The 24,235-nt window shown below is 42.1% G+C and overlaps 1 protein-coding gene across 1 annotated transcript in view; it reads right to left on the reverse strand.

Moving 5' to 3' along the window:
* Positions 1-708: 708 nt before the first annotated feature.
* The window catches only part of ARHGEF39 (Rho guanine nucleotide exchange factor 39), a 619,672-nt gene continuing 596,145 nt past the window's right edge, over positions 709-24,235 (reverse strand). The window contains exon 12 of the mRNA XM_053696961.1: positions 709-1,088. Within this exon, the coding sequence (XP_053552936.1) occupies positions 1,022-1,088 (67 nt within the window). The 3' untranslated portion in view covers positions 709-1,021. The remainder of the gene's footprint in view (positions 1,089-24,235) is intronic.

Raw genomic sequence — 24,235 nt, forward strand, 5'->3', positions numbered from 1 at the left:
AATAAGAGGGAGCGCTGCCATGCTTTGGTCCTGTCAGTGGTTCTAAAGTTTGTTGATTGGCATTCGAAGGCATAGACTGTTCCTCATCTCCTGCAGTGGGAGCGGAGAGGTATGCCATACTCTTGAGAAACAAAGGTCTAATATCTTTTTTGAGCTGTTGATAGTGCTGTGAGAGTGCTGTCAGCATTGTGCGTTCCCATTTTTCTACGGCCTCCATGTCGCTCCATCTCAGACCTCCACACCTTAGATGATAACTCAATCAGTAGGCTATTATTCTAATACTCTAATTTACTCTAAATGCCACCAGGATCTCTAGGAAGGCACAGACTTAGAGCTAGGTGGTCATGCTGGCCCCATATCTCCAGAGAGAGTGTGGAAACACTACGCCATTTCAATAGGAGGGTCTCCCCTTGTAGAGTCTGAAATCTGTCCTTTTAGATGGCAAGTGGGAAAAAAGTTATTCGGTAGAGTATCAGAATAACATGTGGAGTCCCATATTTTGCTGCTTATCATGGCCGCGGCTGGACACGCCCCCCCCCCCCAGCAAACTATTATTTCAATGTATTTAGTGTGAGGCACTACGGAGTAATTTCCCCAAAAGTATATATAACTGTACGTGAATTGGCTTTAATTAAAGGAAAAAAGGGTTAAACCATGTTGAACACCATTATAAACCTAAGCTTTACTGTGTCAGAAACAAACGCAGAATTTATTTTAATAAAAGTTTTTATTTCAGACATGAACACAAAGACTTATCAGAGGTACAGTGACCAGGTTAATTGTAAGATAAAGTATTGTGCTTCTCTTTTTCGTGTTTTGGACAGTCAGTAAAAAATGTGCTTACTTCCCTGATGAATCCTCATGGAAAATCATTATCTTTACATTACATGGCATAATACCTACAATCCTCCAGTAATTGAAATTAGATACTGCTTGATAAACTGAACACATAAATCTTCCATTGTCAATCTAAATCCTGCACTCTTGGCCTTGTGATGGTGCCTGGCTCACATTTAGGAGATTACAGTATAATGCACCGCCATTCTGTCTTCTGGTCATGAACTGGTGTTTTTGGACCAACAACAGGCCTGCAAATCAGAAAAAAGAAAACAAAATCCATTAAATACTTAATGTACAGCTAAAAATGGGAAGAAGCTTTGTAGGCGGAAGAATACATGGTCTGAATGTTTAACCACAATAATACAATTATAAATAGAACACGGTAGCCTGTGGCAGACTTGGTGGAGAAAATCACTGATGTACAAAGACCATAAAGGAAAGAGAGTTGTAAAATACAGGCAGGAAATCACTGTTGTGAACCTCCCCTGACAAGTTAATGATGTGACAGACAGGTATATAAGACAGGATGTAGATGATAATTGTATACAGCTACGTTTTAAACTTTGAATGCTCTTGAGAAAGACATTCTGCTGAAACGCGTAGAGCAAGCTTATGTGATTAAGCTGAAATTTTGTATTTTTAATGTTTTATTTTGTTTTCTACTACATCCTGTCATTGGAGTGTATCCATGGGGAAATATACACACCAGAAGATGCAAGACTTAGTGTGAGTACTTGCTTTCTACTACTTTGTTACCTTGCCAGTATTTTACAACTCTGTGATTTCCTTTTCATTGAGGAATATACCATAAGCCACGCAATTCTTAAAAGAGGGATGGAAGTCCACAGAATCTTTACAAGAGTAGATATTTTTAGATGTTGTTAAAAATTCTGAAACTGGCTAACACCCAACCACTTTTAGCCTTAATCAATTTATAAACAAAAAGGAAATGTATGCTTACCTGATAAATTGATTTCTTCTATGATACGAGTCCACGGATTCATCCTTTACTTGTGGGATATTATCCTCCTGCTAACAGGAAGTGGCAAAGAGCACCACAGCAGAGCTGTCTATATAGCTCCTCCCTTGACTCCACCCCCCAGTCATTCGACCGAATGTATATGAAGAAAAAGGAGAAACTAAAAGGTGCAGAGGAGACTGAAGTTTTAAACCAAAAAATATAATCTGTCTTAAATTGACAGGGCGGGCCGTGGACTCGTCGTATCATAGAAGAAATCAATTTATCAGGTAAGCATAAATATCCTTTTCTTCTATAAGATACGACAAGTCCACAGATTCATCCTTTACTTGTGGGATACAATACCGAAGCTACAGGACACGGATGAATGGGAGGGACAAGACAGATACCTAAACGTAAGGCACCACTGCTTGAAGAACTTTTCTCCCAAAATTAGCCTCCGAAGAAGCAAAAGTATCAAATTTGTAAAATTTGTAAAAGGTATGAAGGGAAGACCAAGTCGCAGCCTTACAAATCTTTTCAACAGAAGCATCGTTTTTAAAAGCCCATGTGGAAGCCACCGCTCTAGTAGAATGAGCTGTAATTTTTTTCAGGAGGCTGCTGTCCAGCAGTCTCATATGCCAAACGGATGATGCTTTTCAGACAAAAAAAAAAAAGAGAGGTAGCCGTAGCTTTTTGACCTCTACGCTTTCCAGAATAGACAACAAACAGAAAAGATGTTTGACGGAAATCCTTGGTCGCTTGCAAGTAAAACTTTAAGGCACGAACCACGTCCAAGTTATGTAACAGACGCTCCTTCCTAGAGGAAGGATTAGGACACAGAGAAGGAACAACAATTTTCTGATTAATATTCTTATTAGAAACAACCTTAGGAAGGAATCCAGGTTTAGTACGCAAAACCACCTTATCAGAATGGAATATAAGATAAGGCGAGTCGCATTGTAACACAGATAGCTCCAAAACTCTTCGAGCAGAAGAGATAGCTACCAAAAACAGAACTTTCCAAGATAGAAGTTTAATATCTGTGGAATGCATAGGTTCAAACGGTACCCCTTGAAGAACATTTAGAACTAAATTCAAACTCCATGGCGGAGCAACAGGTTTAAACACAGGCTTAATTCTAACCGAAGCCTGACAAAACCACTGAACGTCTGGGACATCTGCCAGACGCTTGTGTAGTAAGATTGACAAAGCAGAAATCTGTCCCTTTAAGGAACTAGCTGATAACCCCTTCTCCAATCCTTCTTGGAGAAAGGACAAAATACTAGGAATCCTGATCTTACTCCATGAGTAGCCTTTGGATTCGCACCAATAAAGATATTTACGCCATATCTTATGATAAACTTTCCTAGTGACAGGCTTTCGAGCATGAATCAAGGTATCAATGACCAACTCAGAGAATCCCCGCATAGATAAAATCAAGCGTTCAATCTCCAGGCAGTCAGCCGCAGAGAAACTAGATTGGGATGTTGGAACGGACCCTGAATGAGAAGGTCCTGTCTCAGTGGCAGTTTCCACGGTGGCAGAGATGACATTTCCACCAGGTCTGCATACCAAGTCCTGCGTGGCCACGCAGGCGCTATCAAGATTACCGAAGCCTTCTCCTGTTTGATTCTGGCAATCAGACGAGGTAGGAGAGGAAAAGGAGGAAACACATAAGCCAGGTTGAACGACCACGGTACTGCTAGAGCATCTATCAGTACTGCTTGAGGATCCCTTGATCTGGACCCGTAACAAGGAAGTTTGACATTCTGTCGAGATGCCATCAGATCCAATTCCGGTGTGCCCCATTGATAAATAAATTGTGAAAAAACCTCCGGATGGCGCTCCCACTCCCCTGGATGAAAAGTCTGACGACTTAGAAAATCCGCTTCCCAGTTCTCCGCTCCTGGGATATATATTGCTGATAGATGGCAAGAGTGAGTCTCTGCCCATCGAATTATTTTGGAAACCTCTATCATCGCTAGAGAACTCTTTGTTCCCCCTTGATGATTGATATATGCTACAGTCGTGATATTGTCCGACTGGAATCTTATGAATTTGGCCGAAGCCAGCTGAGGCCACGCCTGAAGCGCGCTGAATATCGCTCTCAGTTCTAGAATATTTATTGGTAGTAGGGACTCCTCCTGAGTCCACACACCCTGAGCCTTCAGGGAATTCCAGACTGCACCCCAGCCCAAGAGGCTGGCGTCTGTCGTCACTATGATCCATGCTGGCCTAAGGAAGCACATTCCCTGGGACAGATGATCCTGTGACAACCACCAGAGAAGAGCGTCTCTGGTCTCTAGATCCAGATTTATCCGCGGAGATAAATCCGCATAATCCCCATTTCACTGTCTGAGCATGCACAGTTGCAGTGGTCTGAGATGTAAGCAAGCAAAAGGAACTATGTCCATTGCCGCTACCATTAGTCCAATTACCTCGATACATTGAGCCACTGAATAAAGTGCTCTGCAAGTGGTTAAGATCTTTGATTTTCTGACCTCTGTCAGAAAAATTTTCATGTCTACCGAGTCTATCAGAGTTCCTAGGAATGGAACTCTTGTCAGAGGAACAAGTGAACTCTTTTTTAATGTTCACCTTCCACCCGTGAGTTCTTAGAAAAGCCACCACGATGTCCGTGTGAGATTTGGCTAGATGGTAAGTTGACGCCTGAATCAGAATATTGTCCAGATAGGGCGCCACTGTTATGCCCCGTGGTCTTAGAACCGCCAGAAGGGACCCTAGCACCTTTGTGAAAATTCTGGGAGCTGTGGCCAACCCAAAAAGGAAGAGCCACAAACTGGTAATGCTTGTCCAGAAAGGCAAACCTGAGGAACTGGTGATGATCTTTGTGGATAGGAATATGAAGATACGCATCCTTCAAATCCACGGTGGTCATATATTGACCCTCCTGGATCATTGGTAAGATTGTCCGAATGGTCTCCATCTTGAAGGATGGGACTCTGAGAAATATGTTTAGAGTTTTGAGATCTAAAATTGGTCTGAAGTTTCCATCTTTTTTGGGAACCACGAACAGATTGGAGTAAAACCCCTGCCCCTGCTCTCCTTTTGGAACTGGGCAGATTACACCCATGGTATAGAGGTCTTCTACACAGCGTAAGAACGCCTCTCTTTTTGTCTGGTTTACAGACAAACGTGAAAGATGAAATCTCCCCCTTGGGAGAGAATCTTTGAATTCTAGACGATACCCCTGGGTCACGATTTCTAATGCCCAGGAATCCTGAACGTCTCTTGCCCAAGCCTGAGCGAAGAGAGAAAGTCTGCCCCCTACTAGATCCGGTCCCGGATCGTGGGCTGCCCCTTCATGCTGTCTTGGTAGCAGCAGCAGGCTTCTTGGCCTGTTTACCTTTATTCCAGGTCTGGTTTGGTCTCCAGACTGACTTGAATTGTGCAAAATTCCCCTCCTGCTTCGTGGCGGAGGAGGAAGTAGAGGGTCCACCTTTAAAGTTTCGAAAGGAACGAAAATTATTTTGCTTGGCCCTCATTTTAACCGTCTTGTCCTGAGGAAGGGCATGGCCTTTACCTCCAGTAATGTCGGAAATGATCTCCTTCAGTTCAGGCCCGAATATGGTCTTACCTTTGAAAGGAATAGCTAACAGCTTAGATTTTGATGACACATCAGCAGACCAAGACTTAAGCCATAACACTCTACGAGCTAAAATGGCAAAGCCTGCATTCTTTGCCGCTAATTTAGCCATTTGAAAAGTGGCATCTGTAATAAAAGAATTAGCTAGCTTGAGAGCCTTAATTCTATCCAAAATATCATCTAATGGGGTCTCAACCTTAAGAGACTCCTCTAGAGCCTCAAACCAAAAAGCTGCTGCAGTAGTTACAGGAACAATGCACGCTATAGGTTGTAGAAGAAAACCCTGATGAATAAACAATTTCTTTAACAGACCCTCTAATTTTTTATCCATAGGATCTTTGAAACACAACTGTCCTCAATAGGTATAGTTGTACGCTTAGCCAGAGTAGAAATAGCTCCCTCCACCTTAGGGACCGTCTGCCAGGAATCCCGAATGGTGTCAGATAAGGGAAACATTTTCTTAAAAGTAGGAGGGGGAGAGAACGGAATGCCTGGTCTATCCCATTCCTTAGTAACAATGTCCGAAATTCTTCTAGGGACCGGAAAAACATTAGTGTAAGTAGGGACCTCTAGATATTTATCCATCTTACACAATTTCTCTGGTGGGATGACAATAGGGTCACAATCATCCAGTCTCGCTAAAACCTCCCTGAGTAACAAGCGGAGGTGTTCAAGCTTAAACTTAAAGGCCATCATATCTGAGTCTGTTTGAGTGAACATCTTTCCTGAATCAGAAAGTTCTCCCTCAGACAGCAATTCCCCCCACCCCCAAATCAGAACACTGTGAGGGTACATCGGAGATGGCCAATAAAGCATCAGAGGGCTCAGCATTTACTCTAATACCGGACCTACTGCGCTTACCCTGTAAACCAGGCAGTTTAGGTAATACCTCTATAAGGGTAGTAGACATAACTGCAGCCATATCTTGCAGGGTGAAAGAATTAGACGCACTAGAAGTACTTGGCGTCGCTTGGGCGGGCGTTAAAGGTTGTGAAACTTGGGTAGAAGTAGATGGCATAACCTGATTCTCTTCTGACTGAGAATCATCCTGAGACATACTTTTATCAGCTAAAATATGATCTTTGCAATGTAAGGCCCTTTCAGTACATGAGGGACACATTTGAAGTAGGGGTTCCACAATGGCTTCTAAAAACATAGAACATTGGCTTTCCTCAATGTCAGACATGTTAATGCAGGCTAGTAATGACCACAAACAGACTTGAAAACACTTTATTTTGTGAAAAAAATAACAATCTGAAAAAACGGTACTGCACCTTTAAGAGAAAAAAAGCATACAATTTTTCCAAAACTGCTTGAAAATGATAAAATTATCACAATTTTATGATAAATGCATCCCAACTTGTCAGTTAAGCTTGCCACACAAGGAAAGGAATACTTAACCCTTAAAAACAAAAAACGTTGTTAAAAAAACTTTATATTTAAACAAAAACATCCCTTGCACCTCGCCACAGCCCTGCTGTGGCGCCTACCTGCCCTCAGGGGTCTGCAAAATTGGATTAACCCTTCAATTAGGCCCAAACTGTCCTGAAAGGCCCACCGGAGTTGGAGCTTGCCTGGGAAAAACAACTGCGCAACTGAAAATAGGCCCCGCCCATATCACTCGATGTCTCACAGCCTTCAATAACCGCACCAGAGCGGTCTAAAACCTAGCCAAGTGGGTTCATATACCCATCTAAGTGAAGCCATGTGTACCCTCCATTAATAAAATAAAGTCAAAATGTTTGCCACCAAAAAACGTTATCTTTAACTCCCAACATAGAAACGTTTGCCCACAAACATCATGTCATCAGTGTCACCATTTTTTATAGCCCAAAATACAGGTCCAGTAATACCCCTCTCTATACATTAGGATTACTGCTTACCCTTTCCCTCATGGGGATACTGTCAGCCAATTCTGAAATAGCACAGTCTCTCCAGAAAAAAATGACTAAACATACCTCAATGCTTGTAGCATGAAAAACGTTCCTCACACTGAAGTTTCTTAAGTACTCCTCAGCCATTCTGTGGGAACTACTCTGGATCTTAGTAACAACTGCTAAGATCATCAGTCTCCAGGCAGAAGTCTTCATCCATCTGCTGCTTGGGGAAAAACATAATTTATGCTTACCTGATAAATTTATTTCTCTTGTAGTGTATCCAGTCCACGGATCATCCATTACTTGTGGGATATTCTCCTTCCCAACAGGAAGTTGCAAGAGGATCACCAACAGCAGAGCTGCTATATAGCTCCTCCCCTCACTGCCATATCCAGTCATTTGACCGAAACAAGACGAGAAAGGAGAAACCATAGGGTGCAGTGGTGACTGTAGTTTAATTAAAAATTAGACCTGCCTTAAAAGGACAGGACGGGCCGTGGACTGGATACACTACAAGAGAAATAAATTTATCAGGTAAGCATAAATTATGTTTTCTCTTGTTAAGTGTATCCAGTCCACGGATCATCCATTACTTGTGGGATACCAATACCAGAGCTAAAGTACACGGATGATGGGAGGGACAAGGCAGGAACTTAAACGGAAGGAACCACTGCCTGTAGAACCTTTCTCCCAAAAACAGCCTCCGAAGAAGCAAAAGTGTCAAATTTGTAAAATTTTGAAAAAGTGTGAAGCGAAGACCAAGTCGCAGCCTTGCAAATCTGTTCAACAGAGGCCTCATTTTTAAAGGCCCAGGTGGAAGCCACAGCTCTAGTAGAATGAGCTGTAATCCTTTCAGGGGGCTGCTGTCCAGCAGTCTCACAGGCTAAGCGTATTATGCTCCGAAGCCAAAAGGAGAGAGAGGTTGCCGAAGCTTTTTGACCTCTCCTCTGTCCAGAGTAAACGACAAACAGGGCAGATGTTTGACGAAAATCTTTAGTAGCCTGTAAGTAAAACTTCAAGGCACGGACTACATCGAGATTATGCAAAAGACGTTCCTTCTTTGAAGAAGGATTAGGACACAATGATGGAACAACAATCTCTTGATTGATATTCCTGTTAGAAACCACCTTAGGTAAAAACCCAGGTTTGGTACGCAGAACTACCGTGTCTGAATGAAAAATCAGATAAGGAGAATCACAATGTAAGGCAGATAACTCAGAGACTCTTCGAGCCGAGGAAATAGCCATCAAAAACAGAACTTTCCAAGATAAAAGTTTAATATCAATGGAATGAAGGGGTTCAAACTGAATTCCCTGAAGAACTTTAAGAACCAAGTTTAAGCTCCACGGGGGAGCAACAGTTTTAAACACAGGCTTAATCCTAACCAAAGCCTGACAAAATGCCTGGACGTCTGGAACTTCTGCCAGACGCTTGTGCAAAAGGACAGAGCAGAGATCTGTCCTTTTAAAGAACTAGCTGATAAGCCTTTGTCCAAACCCTCTTGGAGAAAGGACAATATCCTAGGAATCCTAACCTTACTCCATGATTAACTCTTGGATTCACACCAATAAAGATATTTACGCCATATCTTATGGTAGATTTTCCTGGTGACAGGCTTCCGAGCCTGTATTAAGGTATCAATGACTGACTCGGAGAAGCCACGCCTTGATAGAATCAAGCGTTCAATCTCCATGCAGTCAGTGTCAGAGAAAGTAGATTTGGATGATTGAAAGGACCTTGTATTAGAAGGTCCTGCCTCAGAGGCAGAGTCCATGGTGGAAGAGATGACATGTCCACTAGGTCTGCATACCAGGTCCTGCGTGGCCACGCAGGCGCTATCAGAATCACAGATGCTCTCTCCTGTTTGATTTTGGCAATCAGTCGAGGGAGCAGAGGAAACGGTGGAAACACATAGGCCAGATTGAAGAACCAAGGAGCTGCTAGAGCATCTATCAGCGTTGCTCCCGGGTCCCTGGACCTGGATCCGTTACAAGGAAGCTTGGCGTTCTGGCGAGACGCCATGAGATCCAGTTCTGTTTTGCCCCAACGATGGACCAGTTGAGCAAACACCTCCGGATGGAGTTCCCACTCCCCCGGATGAAAAGTCTGACGACTTAGAAAATCCGCCTCCCAGTTCTCTACGCCTGGGATGTGGATCGCTGACAGGTGGCAAGAGTGAGACTCTGCCCAGCGAATTATCTTTGAGACTTCTAACATCGCTAGGGAACTCCTGGTTCCCCCTTGATGGTTGATGTAAGCCACAGTCGTGATGTTGTCCGACTGAAATCTGATGAACCTCAGTGTTGCTAACTGAGGCCAAGCTAGAAGAGCATTGAATATTGCTCTTAACTCCAGAATATTTATTGGGAGTAGTTTCTCCTCCTGAGTCCACGATCCCTGAGCCTTCAGGGAGTTCCAGACTGCGCCCCAACCTAGAAGGCTGGCATCTGTTGTTACAATCGTCCAATCTGGCCTGTGAAAGGTCATACCCTTGGACAGATGGACCCGAGAAGAGAATCTCTGGTCTCTTGATCCAGATTTAGTAGAGGGGACAAATCTTAGTAATCCCCATTCCACTGACTTAGCATGCATAATTGCAGCGGTCTGAGATGCAGGCGCGCAAATGGCACTATGTCCATTGCCGCTACCATTAAGCCGATTACTTCCATGCACTGAGCCACTGACGGGCGTGGAATGGAATGAAGGACACGGCAAGCATTTAGAAGTTTTGATAACCTGGACTCCGTCAGGTAAATTTTCATCTCTACAGAATCTATAAGAGTCCCTAGGAAGGAGACTCTTGTGAGCGGTGATAGAGAACTCTTTTCCACGTTCACTTTCCACCCATGCGACCTCAGAAATGCCAGAACTATCTCTGTATGAGACTTGCCAATTTGAAAGCTTGACGCCTGTATCAGGATGTCGTCTAGATACGGAGCCACCGCTATGCCTCGCGGTCTTAGAACCGCCAGAAGTGAGCCCAGAACCTTTGTAAAAATTCTCGGGGCAGTGGCCAACCCGAAGGGAAGAGCTACAAATTGGTAATGCCTGTCTAGAAAGGCAAACCTTAGGAACTGATGATGATCTTTGTGAATCGGTATGTGAAGGTAGGCATCCTTTAAGTCCACTGTGGTCATGTACTGACCCTCTTGGATCATGGGTAGGATGGTCCGAATAGTTTCCGTTTTGAATGATGGAACTCTGAGGAATTTGTTTAAGATCTTTAGATCCAAGATTGGTCTGAAGGTTCCCTCTTTCTTGGGAACCACAAACAGATTTGAATAAAATCCCTGTCCTTGTTCCGTCCGCAGAACTGGATGGATCACTCCCATTACTAGGAGGTCTTGCACACAGCCTCTTTCTTTATCTGGTTTGATGATAACCTTGAAAGATGAAATCTCCCTTGTGGAGGAGAAGTTTTGAAGTCCAGAAGATATCCCTGAGATATGATCTCCAACGCCCAGGAATCCTGAACATCTCTTGCCCATGCCTGGGCGAAGAGAGAAAGTCTGCCCCCCACTAGATCCGTTTCCGGATAGGGGGCCATTCCTTCATGCTGTCTTGGGGGCAGCAGCAGGCTTCCTGGCCTGCTTGCCCTTGTTCCAGGACTGGTTAGGTTTCCAGGCCTGTCTGGAATCAGCAACAGTTCCCTCTTGTTTTGAAGCGGAGGAAGTTGATGCTGCTCCTGCCTTGAAATTTCGAAAGGCACGAAAATTAGACTGTTTGGCCTTTGATTTGGCCCTGTCCTGAGGAAGGGTATGACCCTTGCCTCCAGTAATGTCAGCAAAAATTTCCTTCAAGCCAGGCCCGAATAAGGTCTGCCCCTTGAAAGGAATGTTGAGTAATTTAGACTTTGAAGTCACGTCAGCTGACCAGGATTTAAGCCATAGCGCCCTACGCGCTTGGATGGCGAATCCGGAATTCTTAGCCGTTAGTTTAGTCAAATGAACAATGGCATCAGAAACAAATGAGTTAGCTAGCTTAAGCGTTCTAAGCTTGTCAATAATTTCATTCAATGGAGCTGTCTGGATGGCCTCTTCCAGGGCCTCAAACCAGAATGCCGCCGCAGCAGTGACAGGCGCAATGCATGCAAGGGGCTGTAAAATAAAACCTTGTTGAATAAACATTTTCTTAAGGTAACCCTACAATTTTTTATCCATTGGATCTGAAAAAGCACAACTGTCCTCAACCGGGATAGTGGTACGCTTTGCTCAAGTAGAAACTGCTCCCTCCACCTTAGGGACCGTCTGCCATAAGTCCCGTGTAGTGGCGTCTATTGGAAACATTTTTCTAAATATAGGAGGTGGGGAAAAGGGCACACCGGGTCTATCCCACTCCTTGCTAATAATTTCTGTAAGCCTTTTAGGTATAGGAAAAACGTCAGTACACACCGGCACCGCATAGTATCTATCCAGCCTACACAATTTCTCTGGAATTGCAACTGTGTTACAGTCATTCAGAGCAGCTAATACCTCCCCAAGCAATACACGGAGGTTCTCAAGCTTAAATTTAAAATTAGAAATCTCTGAATCAGGTTTCCCCGAGTCAGAGATGTCACCCACAGACTGAAGCTCTCAGTCCTCATGTTCTGCATACTGTGGCGCGCTCTGTATCTCTCCTAACCCCAGAGCTATCGCGCTTGCCTCTTAATTCAGGCAATCTAGATAATACCTCTGACAGGGTATTATTCATGATTGCAGCCATGTCCTGCAAGGTAATCGCTATGGGCGTCCCTGATGTAATTGGTGCCATATTAGCGTGTGTCCCCTGAGCGGGAGGCGAAGGGTCTGACACGTGGGGAGAGTTAGTCGGCATAACTTCCCCCTCGACATAACCCTCTGGTGATAATTCTTTTATAGATAAAGACTGATCTTTACTGTTTAAGGTGAAATCAATACATTTAGTACACATTCTCCTATGGGGCTCCACCATGGCTTTCAAACATAATGAACAATTAGGTTCCTCTGTGTCAGACATGTTTAAACAGACTAGCAATGAGACTAGCAAGCTTGGAAAACACTTTAAAACAAGCTTACAAGCAATATAAAAAACGTTACTGCGCCTTTAAGAAACACAAATTTTCCCAAATTTTGAAATAACAGTGAAAAAATGCAGTTACACTAACGAAATTTTTACAGTGTATGTAATAAGTTAGCAGAGCATTGCACCCACTTGCAAATGGATGATTAACCCCTTAATACCAAAAACGGAATAACAAATGACAAAAACGTTTTGTAAACAGTCACAACAACTGCCACACTCTACTGTGGCTTTTTACCTCCCTCAATATGACTTTTGAAGCCTTTTGAGCCCTCCAGAGAAGTCCTGGATCATGCAGGAAGAAGCTGGATGTCTGTGTCTGTAATTTTCGCTGTGAAAAAAAAAAACGCCAAAATAGGCCCCTCCCACTCATATTACAACAGTGGGAAGCCTCAGGGAACTGTTTCTAGGCAAAATTCAAGCCAGCCATGTGGAAAAAACTAGGCCCCAATAAGTTTTATCACCAAACATATGTAAAAAACGATTAAACATGCCAGCAAACGTTTTAAAATACACTTTTATAAGAGTATGTATCTCTATTAATAAGCCTGATACCAGTCGCTATCACTGCATTTAAGGCTTTACTTACATTACTTCGGTATCAGCAGCATTTTCTAGCAAATTCCATCCCTAGAAAAATATTTTTTAACTGCACATACCTTATTGCAGGAAAACCTGCACGCTATTCCCCCTCTGAAGTTACCTCACTCCTCAGAATATGTGAGAACAGCAAAGGATCTTAGTTACTTCTGCTAAGATCATAGAAAACGCAGGCAGATTCTTCTTCTAAATACTGCCTGAGATAAACAGTACACTCCGGTACCATTTAAAAATAACAAACTTTTGATTGAAGAAATAAACTAAGTATAAAACACCACAGTCCTCTTACGACCTCCATCTTAGTTGAGAGTTGCAAGAGAATGACTGGATATGGCAGTGAGGGGAGGAGCTATATAGCAGCTCTGCTGTGGGTGATCCTCTTGCAACTTCCTGTTGGGAAGGAGAATATCCCACAAGTAATGGATGATCCGTGGACTGGATACACTTAACAAGAGAAAATAGCACTCACCGGTACCATTTAAAAAAAAAAAAAGTGTTGCTTGAAGAAATTAAAAACTAACATTTTATCACCTCTTTTACTTTACCCTTCCTATTACTTAGAGTAGGCAAAGAGAATGACTGGGGGTGGAGTCAAGGGAGGAGCTATATAGACAGCTCTGCTGTGGTGCTCTTTGCCACTTCCTGTTAGCAGGAGGATAATATCCCACAAGTAAAGGATGAATCCGTGGACTTGTATCTTATAGAAGAAATAAAGGTTTTTAACCTCTTCCTTGCAATGTAAAGTTAAATGAAAAACCTAAAAGTACTTCCTTAAACAGATCTTTCACTTCAGGCTGTAGATAACTAGAAAGTAAAACAATAAAACAGACATTTCTATATCTTGGCCTATACCCTAGATAACACTTACCAGGTGAGACCCCCTTTCCCTATGGGACATGGAAAGAAAAAGAAAAACCACCTCCATTCAGTTAAAAGGTGAGTCTTACCTACAGGCCAATCCTAGGCAGGTATTATCTAGGATATAGAACAAGATATAGAAATGTCCGTTGTATTATTATTGTCGAGTTATAGTGGTCTCCGTAGGTGACATGAATACAAAGCAATAAAACAAGAACTGATAAATTAATTTATTTATTGATGGGGAGATAATATTCCCCTCCTGACCACCTGACAAAAGACGCACCAGAGTTTTAAGTTGGGGCAAAGAAGTGGAAAATAAGTACGGCTGCCACTTGAACAGCAAAAAAACAAAAAGGTAGGGGTTGTGGACTCCATCATCAAAGAAATGACCCAAGTAACCATACATTTTGGTTTCTTTCATCAGAAGGTAAGAGTCTACAAATCATCACTTGTGGAAATCAATACCCAAGCTGTGGAGACCACAAGAACAACATGAATAGGGGGGACAAACAGTGAAGACAGGACTTTACTATTCAGGCATTATGCCCTGCCGAATTTCCCTGCAAAAGGCAGCCTCAGAAGACGCATACATATTAAAGTGATACAACTTAGAAAAAGTGTGTAAAGAAGAACAAGTATCTGTAATCAATAGAAGCCTCGTCACTAAAGGCCCACAAAGTAGCAACTGCTCTACTAGAATGAGCAGTAATGTGCTCAGGGGGAGCTTTCTGACCTTTGCAAGGCCCAGAAAAATTAACAAAAAGAGAAGCAAGCCTCAAATATTTTGTGGTTTCCACATACTATTTGAAAGATCTTACAACATCTAAGTTGTGGAGAAAAAGAAGGAACAACAATTTCCTGATTGATACCACCTTAGGAAGAAAAGAAAACCTAGTGCAAAACAGCATTATCATGATGAATAGTCAGAAAAGGGGTGTTTGCATGACATAGCTGAAAGCTCGGAGACCTGTCTAGCCAAACTTCTGGAATAACTACAGGAGATTTAAAGACCTTATCTAAACGTTTAGATTTAGTATCAAGAGGACCAGAATCCTCAATTTCTAATGCAATAGGACTTCTTTAAGTAAAGAACGAATTAAATTCCATTTTAAATAAATATGAAGATTTTTCAGCATCAACCTCTGAGACATAATCCTCTGAACCAAAGAACCACTATCAGAAATCAGAATGATGAATGTTCATTTAAAAATTCATCGAACAATGAGAAGTTTTAAAAGACTTTATATGTTTACTAGAAGGAGGAATAACAGACATAGCCTTCTTAATGGATTTAAAAATAAAATCTCTTATGTTATCAGGAACACTCTGAGTATTAGATATTGACGGAACAGCAACAGGTAATGAAACTTTACTAAAGGAAATATTATCTGCATTAACAAGTTTGTCATGACATTCAACACAAACAACAGCTGGAGGAATGCTACCAAAAGTTTACAGCAGATACACTTAGCTTTGGTAGCTCCAGCACCAGGCAGCGATTTTCCAGAAGTATCTTCTTGACTCAGTTGCAACGTGGGACATCTTGCAATATGTAATAGAAAAAACAACATATAAAGCAAAATTAAATCAAATTCCTTAAATGACAGTTTCAGGAATGGGAAAAAATGCCAGTGAACAAGCTTCTAGCAACCAGAAGCAAAAATAATGAGACTTAAATAAATGTGGAGACAAAAGTGACGCCCATATTTTTTTAGCGCCAAATAAGAACGCCCACATTATTTGGCGCCTAAATGCTTTTGGCGCCAAAAATGACGCCACATCCGAACGCCGACACTTTGGCGCAAAAGAACGTAAAAATGACGCAACTTCCGGCGACACATATGACGCCGGAAAAGAAAAAAAATTTTGTGCAAAAAGTCTGCGCCAAGAATGACGCAATAAATGAAGCATTTTCAGCCCCCGCGAGCCTAACAGCCCACAGGGAAAGTCAAATTTTTAAGGTAAGAAAAAAATGATGATTCAAAGGCATTATCCCAATATGAACTGACTGTCTGAAATAAGGAATGTTGAACATCCTGAGTCAAGGCAAATAAATGTTTGAATACATATATTTAGAACTTTAAAAAAAGTGCCCAACCATAGCTTAGAGTGTCACAGAAAATAAGACTTACTTACCCCAGGACACTCATCTACATATGTTGTAGAAAGTCAAACCAGTACTGAAACGAAAATCAGCAGAGGTAATGGTATATATATAAGAGTATATTGTTGATCTGAAAAGGGAGGTAAGAGATGAATCTCTACGACCGATAACAGAGAACCTATGAAATAGACCCCGTAGAAGGAGATCATTGAATTCAAATAGGCAATACTCTCCTCACATCCCTCTGACATTCACTGCACGCTGAGAGGAAAACCGGGCTCCAACCTGCTGCGGAGCGCATATCAACGTAGAATGTAGCACAAACTTACTTCACCACCTCCATAGGAGGCAAAGTTTGTAAAACTGATTTGTGGGTGTGGTGAGGGGTGTATTTGTAATGTATATCCCATACGTCACTAGCTCATGGACTCTTGCTAATTACATGAAAGAAAAGGACTACTGATCTTTATTCCAAAACACAGACAGGAATACTTTATTACTGGCATCTAGCTTCTATCCTAGGAAATTATTAGATAGTTTACCAATCAGTCAGACTTATAGGGTTAAATGGATAGTTTCAGATCCTATAGTTAGAAACAAAAGAGACTGAAACTATCAATAGATTCCTGGCTAGGGGGTACCAACAATCATGTCTTAATAAAGCCAGATTAACAGCTACAATTAGGACTAAGAGTACCACAGATCCCAATGATCCACCTCCCTCATGTGTGTTTTCCCCTACCTATAATTTGCAGTCCTTAAAAATGAAACAAGCTATCTATAAAAATTGTAATCTCTTACAGAGCGATTCTGCACTTAAAAAAGTGCTAGGATAATGCCCACTAGTAGGTTTTAAATGTGGTAAAACCTAAAGGATCTCCTGGTAAAAACTGACCCGGTTGGATGTTACATTTAGAAAAGCTGGGAAGCTAAAGTTGGCTGCTGGAGAAACATCTGGACACCCATGCACAGACAAGATGATGCACTTGAATCATTGATTGCCATGCTCTTCAGCAATGGTGGTGTATATTATCAAGTGCCCATGTGGGCTGAGTATGTTGGGAAAACAGAGCCCCCCCCTGAAGGAAAGAATAGCAAACCATCAATCAACCATAAGACCAGCAATAAAGAATGGTAAAAGTGACCATCCGGTTGCGATGCATTTCATATCTCAGATCTATAGATCAGATCAAGCACCATCCTAGAGGGGGTGATACCAGAAGACAACTTGTCTGTAGAAAAGTGGAGTGGATATATAGGCTACAAACAATGACCCCTTGGGGGTTAAATAAACAAATAAACAAGTTCATTTCTGAAAGATAAAATGCTGCTGCTGCTATATATATATATATATATATATATATATATATATATATATATATATATATATATATATATATATGTCTAATCTAAAGACAGAAACGTTACACACACACATATATATATATATATATATATATATATACACACACACACACATATATATATATATATATATATATATATATATATATATATATATATATATATATACACACACATACATAAACACACACACTTGCAAAGGATCAGTGTGATCCATAATATAATACAGAGCTCAGACGAGCAAACCACCCAGCAGACAAACTGCTACTAAAAGTAGCGACCACAATAACTAGTATAAATAAAAAAAAAAGCACCAGAACCAACAAGCACACCTACATCATCAAGCTATGACGTAGGCATGCTAATTACATGACTAACGCACGCAGAGAGTCCACGAATATATTAATTACTGTTTGGAATTCAACAAGGACAAGGAAAAGAATCCCCAGCCAAAGCTACAAGTATCCCACCCACTTCCCCAGTCATTCAGCTGAGGAAATAAGGAAAAGAAGAAGAAACACTAGGGGTATAGAGGTCTCAGATAATAAAGAACAAACGCAGCCGGAAAATACAGGGCAGGTTCATGAACTCTCCCGGCCAGCAAAGAAAATAATTTATCAGGTAAGCATAAATGTTGTTTTCTTTCCAATGGCAGGGAGAGTCAAAGAATTAATTCACTACTGTTGAGAATCCAATACCCAAGCTAGAGAGGACACAGAATGAACCGGGAGGGAAAATAAGGCAGGTGGACCTTAATCTGAAAGCACCACCACTTGAAGTTACCTTTCTCAAAAGAGGCCTCGGCTGAGGCAAAAACATGGAACTTGAAGAATTTTGAAAAAAGAATGCAAAGAGGATCAATTTTGCTCCAAAGAAGCTTTGTTCTCCTATAGTAGACAAAGGCAAATAATGGCTGTGGAAGTGAGGGAAGTGGGAGGGATACTAATAGCTTTGGCTGGGGTGTTTTTGCCTCCTCCTGATGGCTAGGTGTTGCATTCCCAACAGTAATTAATTATTTTGTGGACTCTCCCTGCCATTGGAAAGAAAACAGACTAGATGATACACAGACAATTTAGTGTGATAGTAATAATGTCTGCATTAATAAATCCCCTGGCTATGATGTGACCTGCCCCATGTACCTGCTTATAGCCCGTGGGCTATGAGGGTGCCAGTGTAATCTATTATACTTGCCTGCCTAGAATCCCATCCACTGTACTTACTGTTGGAGAAATTACTGTTTCTAGTGGGTAGCCCATCCAGTGATGAGCACATTACAGCTGAGGATATAATTGAAAGAGTATGTCGACAAACAATCAGGAGGAGGCAAAGGACCTGACCGTGCAAAAAATGTGGCAAGCTTGTGACTAACCTCATCGCTAGGAGTAATTGTATCACTACCCTATACTCCAATCTCCGCTATGTCTCTCAGTAATTGCTCTTTGAGGGGGAAAATTGGGCCTCAATTTAGTCTGAGAATTTGTCTCAACAAAGAAATGTTAAGCACCTGAGTTCTTCACCCACGTCCTAAGAGGTAAAGATTAGAATGGCATACCAGTGAGATGGGAGGGGTGAAGTGCTCTTGGAAATGTTGGGAATATTTGCTTCCTCCTAGTGGCCAGGAATTGAATCCTATGCATAATGGATTGTGGACTCTCATCCCTACCAACTTATGAAAGAAATACAAAATAGAAAGTGAAATGTTTAAATGCAATAAAACTTAATCCAAAGTAAAGTAATATAATAAACAAAGCACACCATTTAAATACAACAAAACTCTGTCATGCAGTGCTATATTGCACTTGGTGTGTCACTCCACATACAAAAATGCAGGCAACGCAAGGGAGGACACTGACAAGGAAGGAGGATAAGAAAAAGGAAATTTATGCTTACCTGATAAATTGATTTCTTCTACGATATGACGAGTCCACGGATTCATCCTTTACTTGTGGTATATTATCCTCCTGCTAACAGGAAGTGGCAAAGAGCACCACAGCAGAGCTGTCTATATAGCTCCTCCCTTGACTCCACCCCCAGTCATTTGACCAAAGGTATAGGAAGAAAAAGGAGAAACTAAAAGGTGCAGAGGTGACTGAAGTTTTAAATAAAAAAACAAAACAATTTATGTAAGAACTTACCTGATAAATTCATTTCTTTCATATTGGCAAGAGTCCATGAGCTAGTGACGTATGGGATATACATTCCTACCAGGAGGGGCAAAGTTTCCCAAACCTCAAAATGCCTATAAATACACCCCCCACCACACCCACAATTCAGTTTAACAAATAGCCAAGAAGTGGGTTGATAAGAAAGGAGCGAAAGCATCAACAAGGAATTGGAATAATTGTGCTTTATACAAAAAAATCATAACCACCATAAAAAAGGGTGGGCCTCATGGACTCTTGCCAATATGAAAGAAATGAATTTATCGGGTAAGTTCTTACATAAATTATGTTTTCTTTCATGTAATTGGCAAGAGTCCATGAGTTAGTGACGTATGGGATAGCAAATACCCAAGATGTGGAACTCCACGCAAGAGTCACTAGAGAGGGAGGGATAAAAATAAAGACGGCCAATTCCACTGAAAAAAGAATCCACAACCCAAATCAAAAAAGTTTTAATCTTATAATGAAAAAAACTGAAATGATAAGCAGAAGAATCAAACTGAAACAGCTGCCTGAAGAACTTTTCTACCAAAAACTGCTTCTGAAGAAGAGAAAACATCAAAATGGTAGAATTTAGTAAAAACAGAATTTATGCTTACCTGATAAATTACTTTCTCCAACGGTGTGTCCGGTCCACGGCGTCATCCTTACTTGTGGGATATTCTCCTCCCCAACAGGAAATGGCAAAGAGCCCAGCAAAGCTGGCCATATAGTCCCTCCCAGGCTCCGCCTACCCCAGTCATTCGACCGACGGACAGGAGGAAATATATATAGGAGAAACCATATGGTAACGTGGTGACTGTAGTTAGAGAAAATAATTCATCAGACCTGATTAAAAAACCAGGGCGGGCCGTGGACCGGACACACCGTTGGAGAAAGTAATTTATCAGGTAAGTATAAATTCTGTTTTCTCCAACATAGGTGTGTCCGGTCCACGGCGTCATCCTTACTTGTGGGAACCAATACCAAAGCTTTAGGACACGGATGAAGGGAGGGAGCAAATCAGGTCACCGAAACGGAAGGCACCAGGGCTTGCAAAACCTTTCTCCCAAAAATAACCTCCGAAGAAGCAAAAGTATAAAATTTGTAAAATTTGGTAAAAGTGTGCAGTGAAGACCAAGTCGCTGCCTTACATATCTGATCAACAGAAGCCTCGTTCTTGAAGGCCCATGTGGAAGCCACAGCCCTAGTGGAGTGAGCTGTGATACTTTCAGGAGGCTGCCATCCGGCAGTCTCAAAAGCCAATCTGATAATGCTTTTAAGCCAAAAGGAAAGAGAGGTAGAAGTTGCTTTTTTACCTCTACTTTTACCAGAATAAACAACAAACGAAGAAGATGTTTGTCTGAAATCTTCAGGAACCTCTAAATAGAATTTTAGAGCACGGACTACGTCCAAATTGTGTAACAAACGTTCCTTCTCTGAAACTGGTACAACTATCTCCTGGTTAATATGTTTGTTGGAAACAACCTTCGGAAGAAAACCAGGCTCAGTACGCAAAACCACCTTATCTGCATGGACCAGATAGGGCGGAGAACACTGCAGAGCAGATAACTCAGAAACTCTTCTAGCAGAAGAAATTGCAACCAAAAAACAAAACTTTCCACGATAATAACTTAATATCTACGGAATGTAAGGGTTCAAACGGAACCCCATGAAGAACTGAAAGAACTAGATTAAGACTCCAGGGAGGAGTCAAAGGTCTGTAAACAGGCTTGATTCTAACCAGAGCCTGAACAAACGCTTAAACGTCTGGCACGGCTGCCAGCCTTTTGTGAAGTAAAACAGATAAAGCAGAGATCTGTCCCTTCAGAGAACTTGCAGATAATCCTTTCTCCAAACCTTCTTGTAGAAAGGAAAGAATCTTAGGAAATTTTATCTTGTTCCATGGGAATCCTTTAGATTCACACCAACAGATATATTTTTTCCATATTTTATGGTAAATTTTTCTAGTTACAGGCTTTCTAGCCTGAATAAGAGTATCTATTACAGAATCTGAAAACCCACGCTTTGATAGAATCAAGCGTTCAATCTCCAAGCAGTCAGTTGGAGGGAAACCAAATTCGGATGTTCGAATGGACCCTGAACAAGAAGGTCCTGTCTCAAAGGTAGCTTCCATGGTGAAGCCGATGACATATTAACCAGGTCTGCATACCAAGTCCTGCGTGGCCACACAGGAACTATCAAGATCACCGAAGCCCTCTCCTGATTGATCCTGGCTACCAGCCTGGGAATGAGAGGAAACGGCGGGAATACATAAGCTAGGTTGAAGATCCAAGGTGCTACTATTGTATCCACTAGAGTCGCCTTGGGATCCCTGGATTTGGACCCGTAACAAGGGACCTTGAAGTTCTGACGAGAGGCCATCAGATCCATGTCTGGAATGCCCCATAATTGAGTTATTTGGGCAAAGATTTCCGGATGGAGTTCCCACTCCCCCGGATGCTCCTCCATCACCAGGGAACTCCTTGTTCCCCCCTGATGGTTGATATATGCAACAGTCGTCATGTTGTCTGATTGACACCTTATGAATTTGGCCTTTGCTAGTCGAGGCCAAGCCTTGAGAGCATTGAATATCTCTCTCAGTTCCAGAATGTTTATCGGGAGAAGAGAGTCTTCCCGAGACCATAGACCCTGAGCTTTCAGGGGTTCCCAGACCGCGCCCCAGCCCACCAGACTGGCGTCGGTCGTGACAATGACCCACTCTGGTCTGCGGAAGTTCATTCCCTGTGACAGGTTGTCCAGGGTCAGCCACCAACGGAGTGAATCTCTGGTCCTTTGATCTACTTGGATCGTCGGAGACAAGTCTGTATAATCCCCATTCCACTGTCTGAGCATGCACAGTTGTAATGGTCTTAGATGAATTCGTGCAAAAGGAACTATGTCCATTGCCGCAACCATCAAACCTATTACTTCCATGCACTGCGCTATGGAAGGAAGAAAAACAGAATGAAGTACCTGACAAGAGCTTAGAAGTTTGATTTTCTGGCCTCTGTCAGAAAAATCTTCATTTCTAAGGAAACTATTATTGTTCCCAAGAAGGGAACTCTTGTTGACAGGGACAGAGAACTTTTTTCTATGTTCACTTTCCACCTGTGAGATCTGAGAAAGGCTAGGACAATGTCCGTATGAGCCCTTGCTTTTGACAGAGACGACACTTGAATCAGGATGTCGTCCAAGTAAGGTACTACTGCAATGCCCCTTGGTCTTAGCACCGCTAGAAGGGACCCTAGTACCTTTGTGAAAATCCTTGGAGCAGTGGCTAATCCGAATGGAAGTGCCACAAACTGGTAATGCTTGTCCAGAAAGGCGAACCTTAGGAACCGAAGATGTTCCTTGTGGATAGGAATATGTAGGTACGCATCCTTTAAATCCACCGTGGTCATGAATTGACCTTCCTGGATGGTAGGAAGGATCGTTCAAATGGTTTCCATTTTGAACGATGAAACCCTTAGAAACTTGTTTAGAATCTTGAGATCTAAAATTGGTCTGAATGTTCCCTCTTTTTTGGGAACTATGAACAGGTTGGAGTAAAACCCCATCCCTTGTTCTCCTAATGGAACAGGATGAATCACACCCATTCTTGACAGGTCTTCTACACAATGTAAGAATGCCTGTCTTTTTATTTGGTTCGAAGATAATTGGGACCTGTGGAACCTTCCCCTTGGGGGTAGTTCCCTGAATTCTAGGAGATAACCTTGAGAAACTATTTCTAGCGCCCAAGGATCCTGAATATCTCTTGCCCAAGCCTGAGCAAAGAGAGAAAGTCTGCCCCCCACCAGATCCGGTCCCGGATCGGGGGCCAACACTTCATGCTGTTTTGGTAGCAGTGGCAGGTTTCTTGGCCTGCTTACCCTTGTTCCAGCCTTGCATCGGTCTCCAGGCTGGCTTGGTTTGAGAAGTATTATCCTCTTACTTAGAGGGTGTAGAATTTGAGGCTGGTCCGTTTCTGCGAAAGGGACGAAAATTTGGCTTATATTTAGTCTTAAAAGACCTATCCTGAGGAAGGGCGTGGCCCTTTCCCCCAGTGATGTCTGAAATAATCTCTTTCAAGTCAGGGCCAAACAGTGTTTTACCCTTGAAAGGGATGTTAAGCAATTTAGTCTTGGAGGACACATCCGCTGACCAAGACTTTAGCCAAAGCGCTCTGCGCGCCACGATAGCAAACCCTGAATTATTCGCCGCTAATCTAGCTAATTGCAAAGCGGCATCTAAAATAAAAGAGTTAGCCAATTTAAGTGCTTGAACTCTGTCCATAACCTCCTCATACGAAGATTCTTTATTGAGTGACTTTTCTAGTTCTTCGAACCAGAAACACGCAGCTGTAGTGACAGGAACAATGCATGAAATTGGTTGTAGAAGGTAACCTTGCTGAACAAACATCTTTTTAAGCAAACCCTCTAACTTTTTATCCATAGGATCTTGAAAGCACAACTATCTTCTATAGGAATAGTAGTGCGTTTGTTTAGAGTAGAAACCGCCCCCTCGACCTTGGGGACTGTCTGCCATAAGTCCTTTCTGGGGTCGACTATAGGAAATAATTTCTTAAATATAGGGGGAGGAACAAAAGGAATGCCGGGCCTTTCCCACTCCTTATTTACTATGTCCGCCACCCGCTTGGGTATAGGAAAAGCATCAGGGGACAGTCCATCTTACATAATTTCTTTGGAATGACCAAATTGTCACAATCATCCAGAGTAGATAATACCTCCTTAAGTAGTGCGTGGAGATGTTCTAATTTAAATTTAAATGTTACATCAGGTTCAGCTTGTTGAGAAATTTTCCCTGAATCTGAAATTTCTCCCTCAGACAAAACCTCCC

Source organism: Bombina bombina, chromosome 1 (genome assembly GCF_027579735.1).
Source record: "Bombina bombina isolate aBomBom1 chromosome 1, aBomBom1.pri, whole genome shotgun sequence".
Lineage (NCBI taxonomy): Eukaryota > Metazoa > Chordata > Amphibia > Anura > Bombinatoridae > Bombina > Bombina bombina.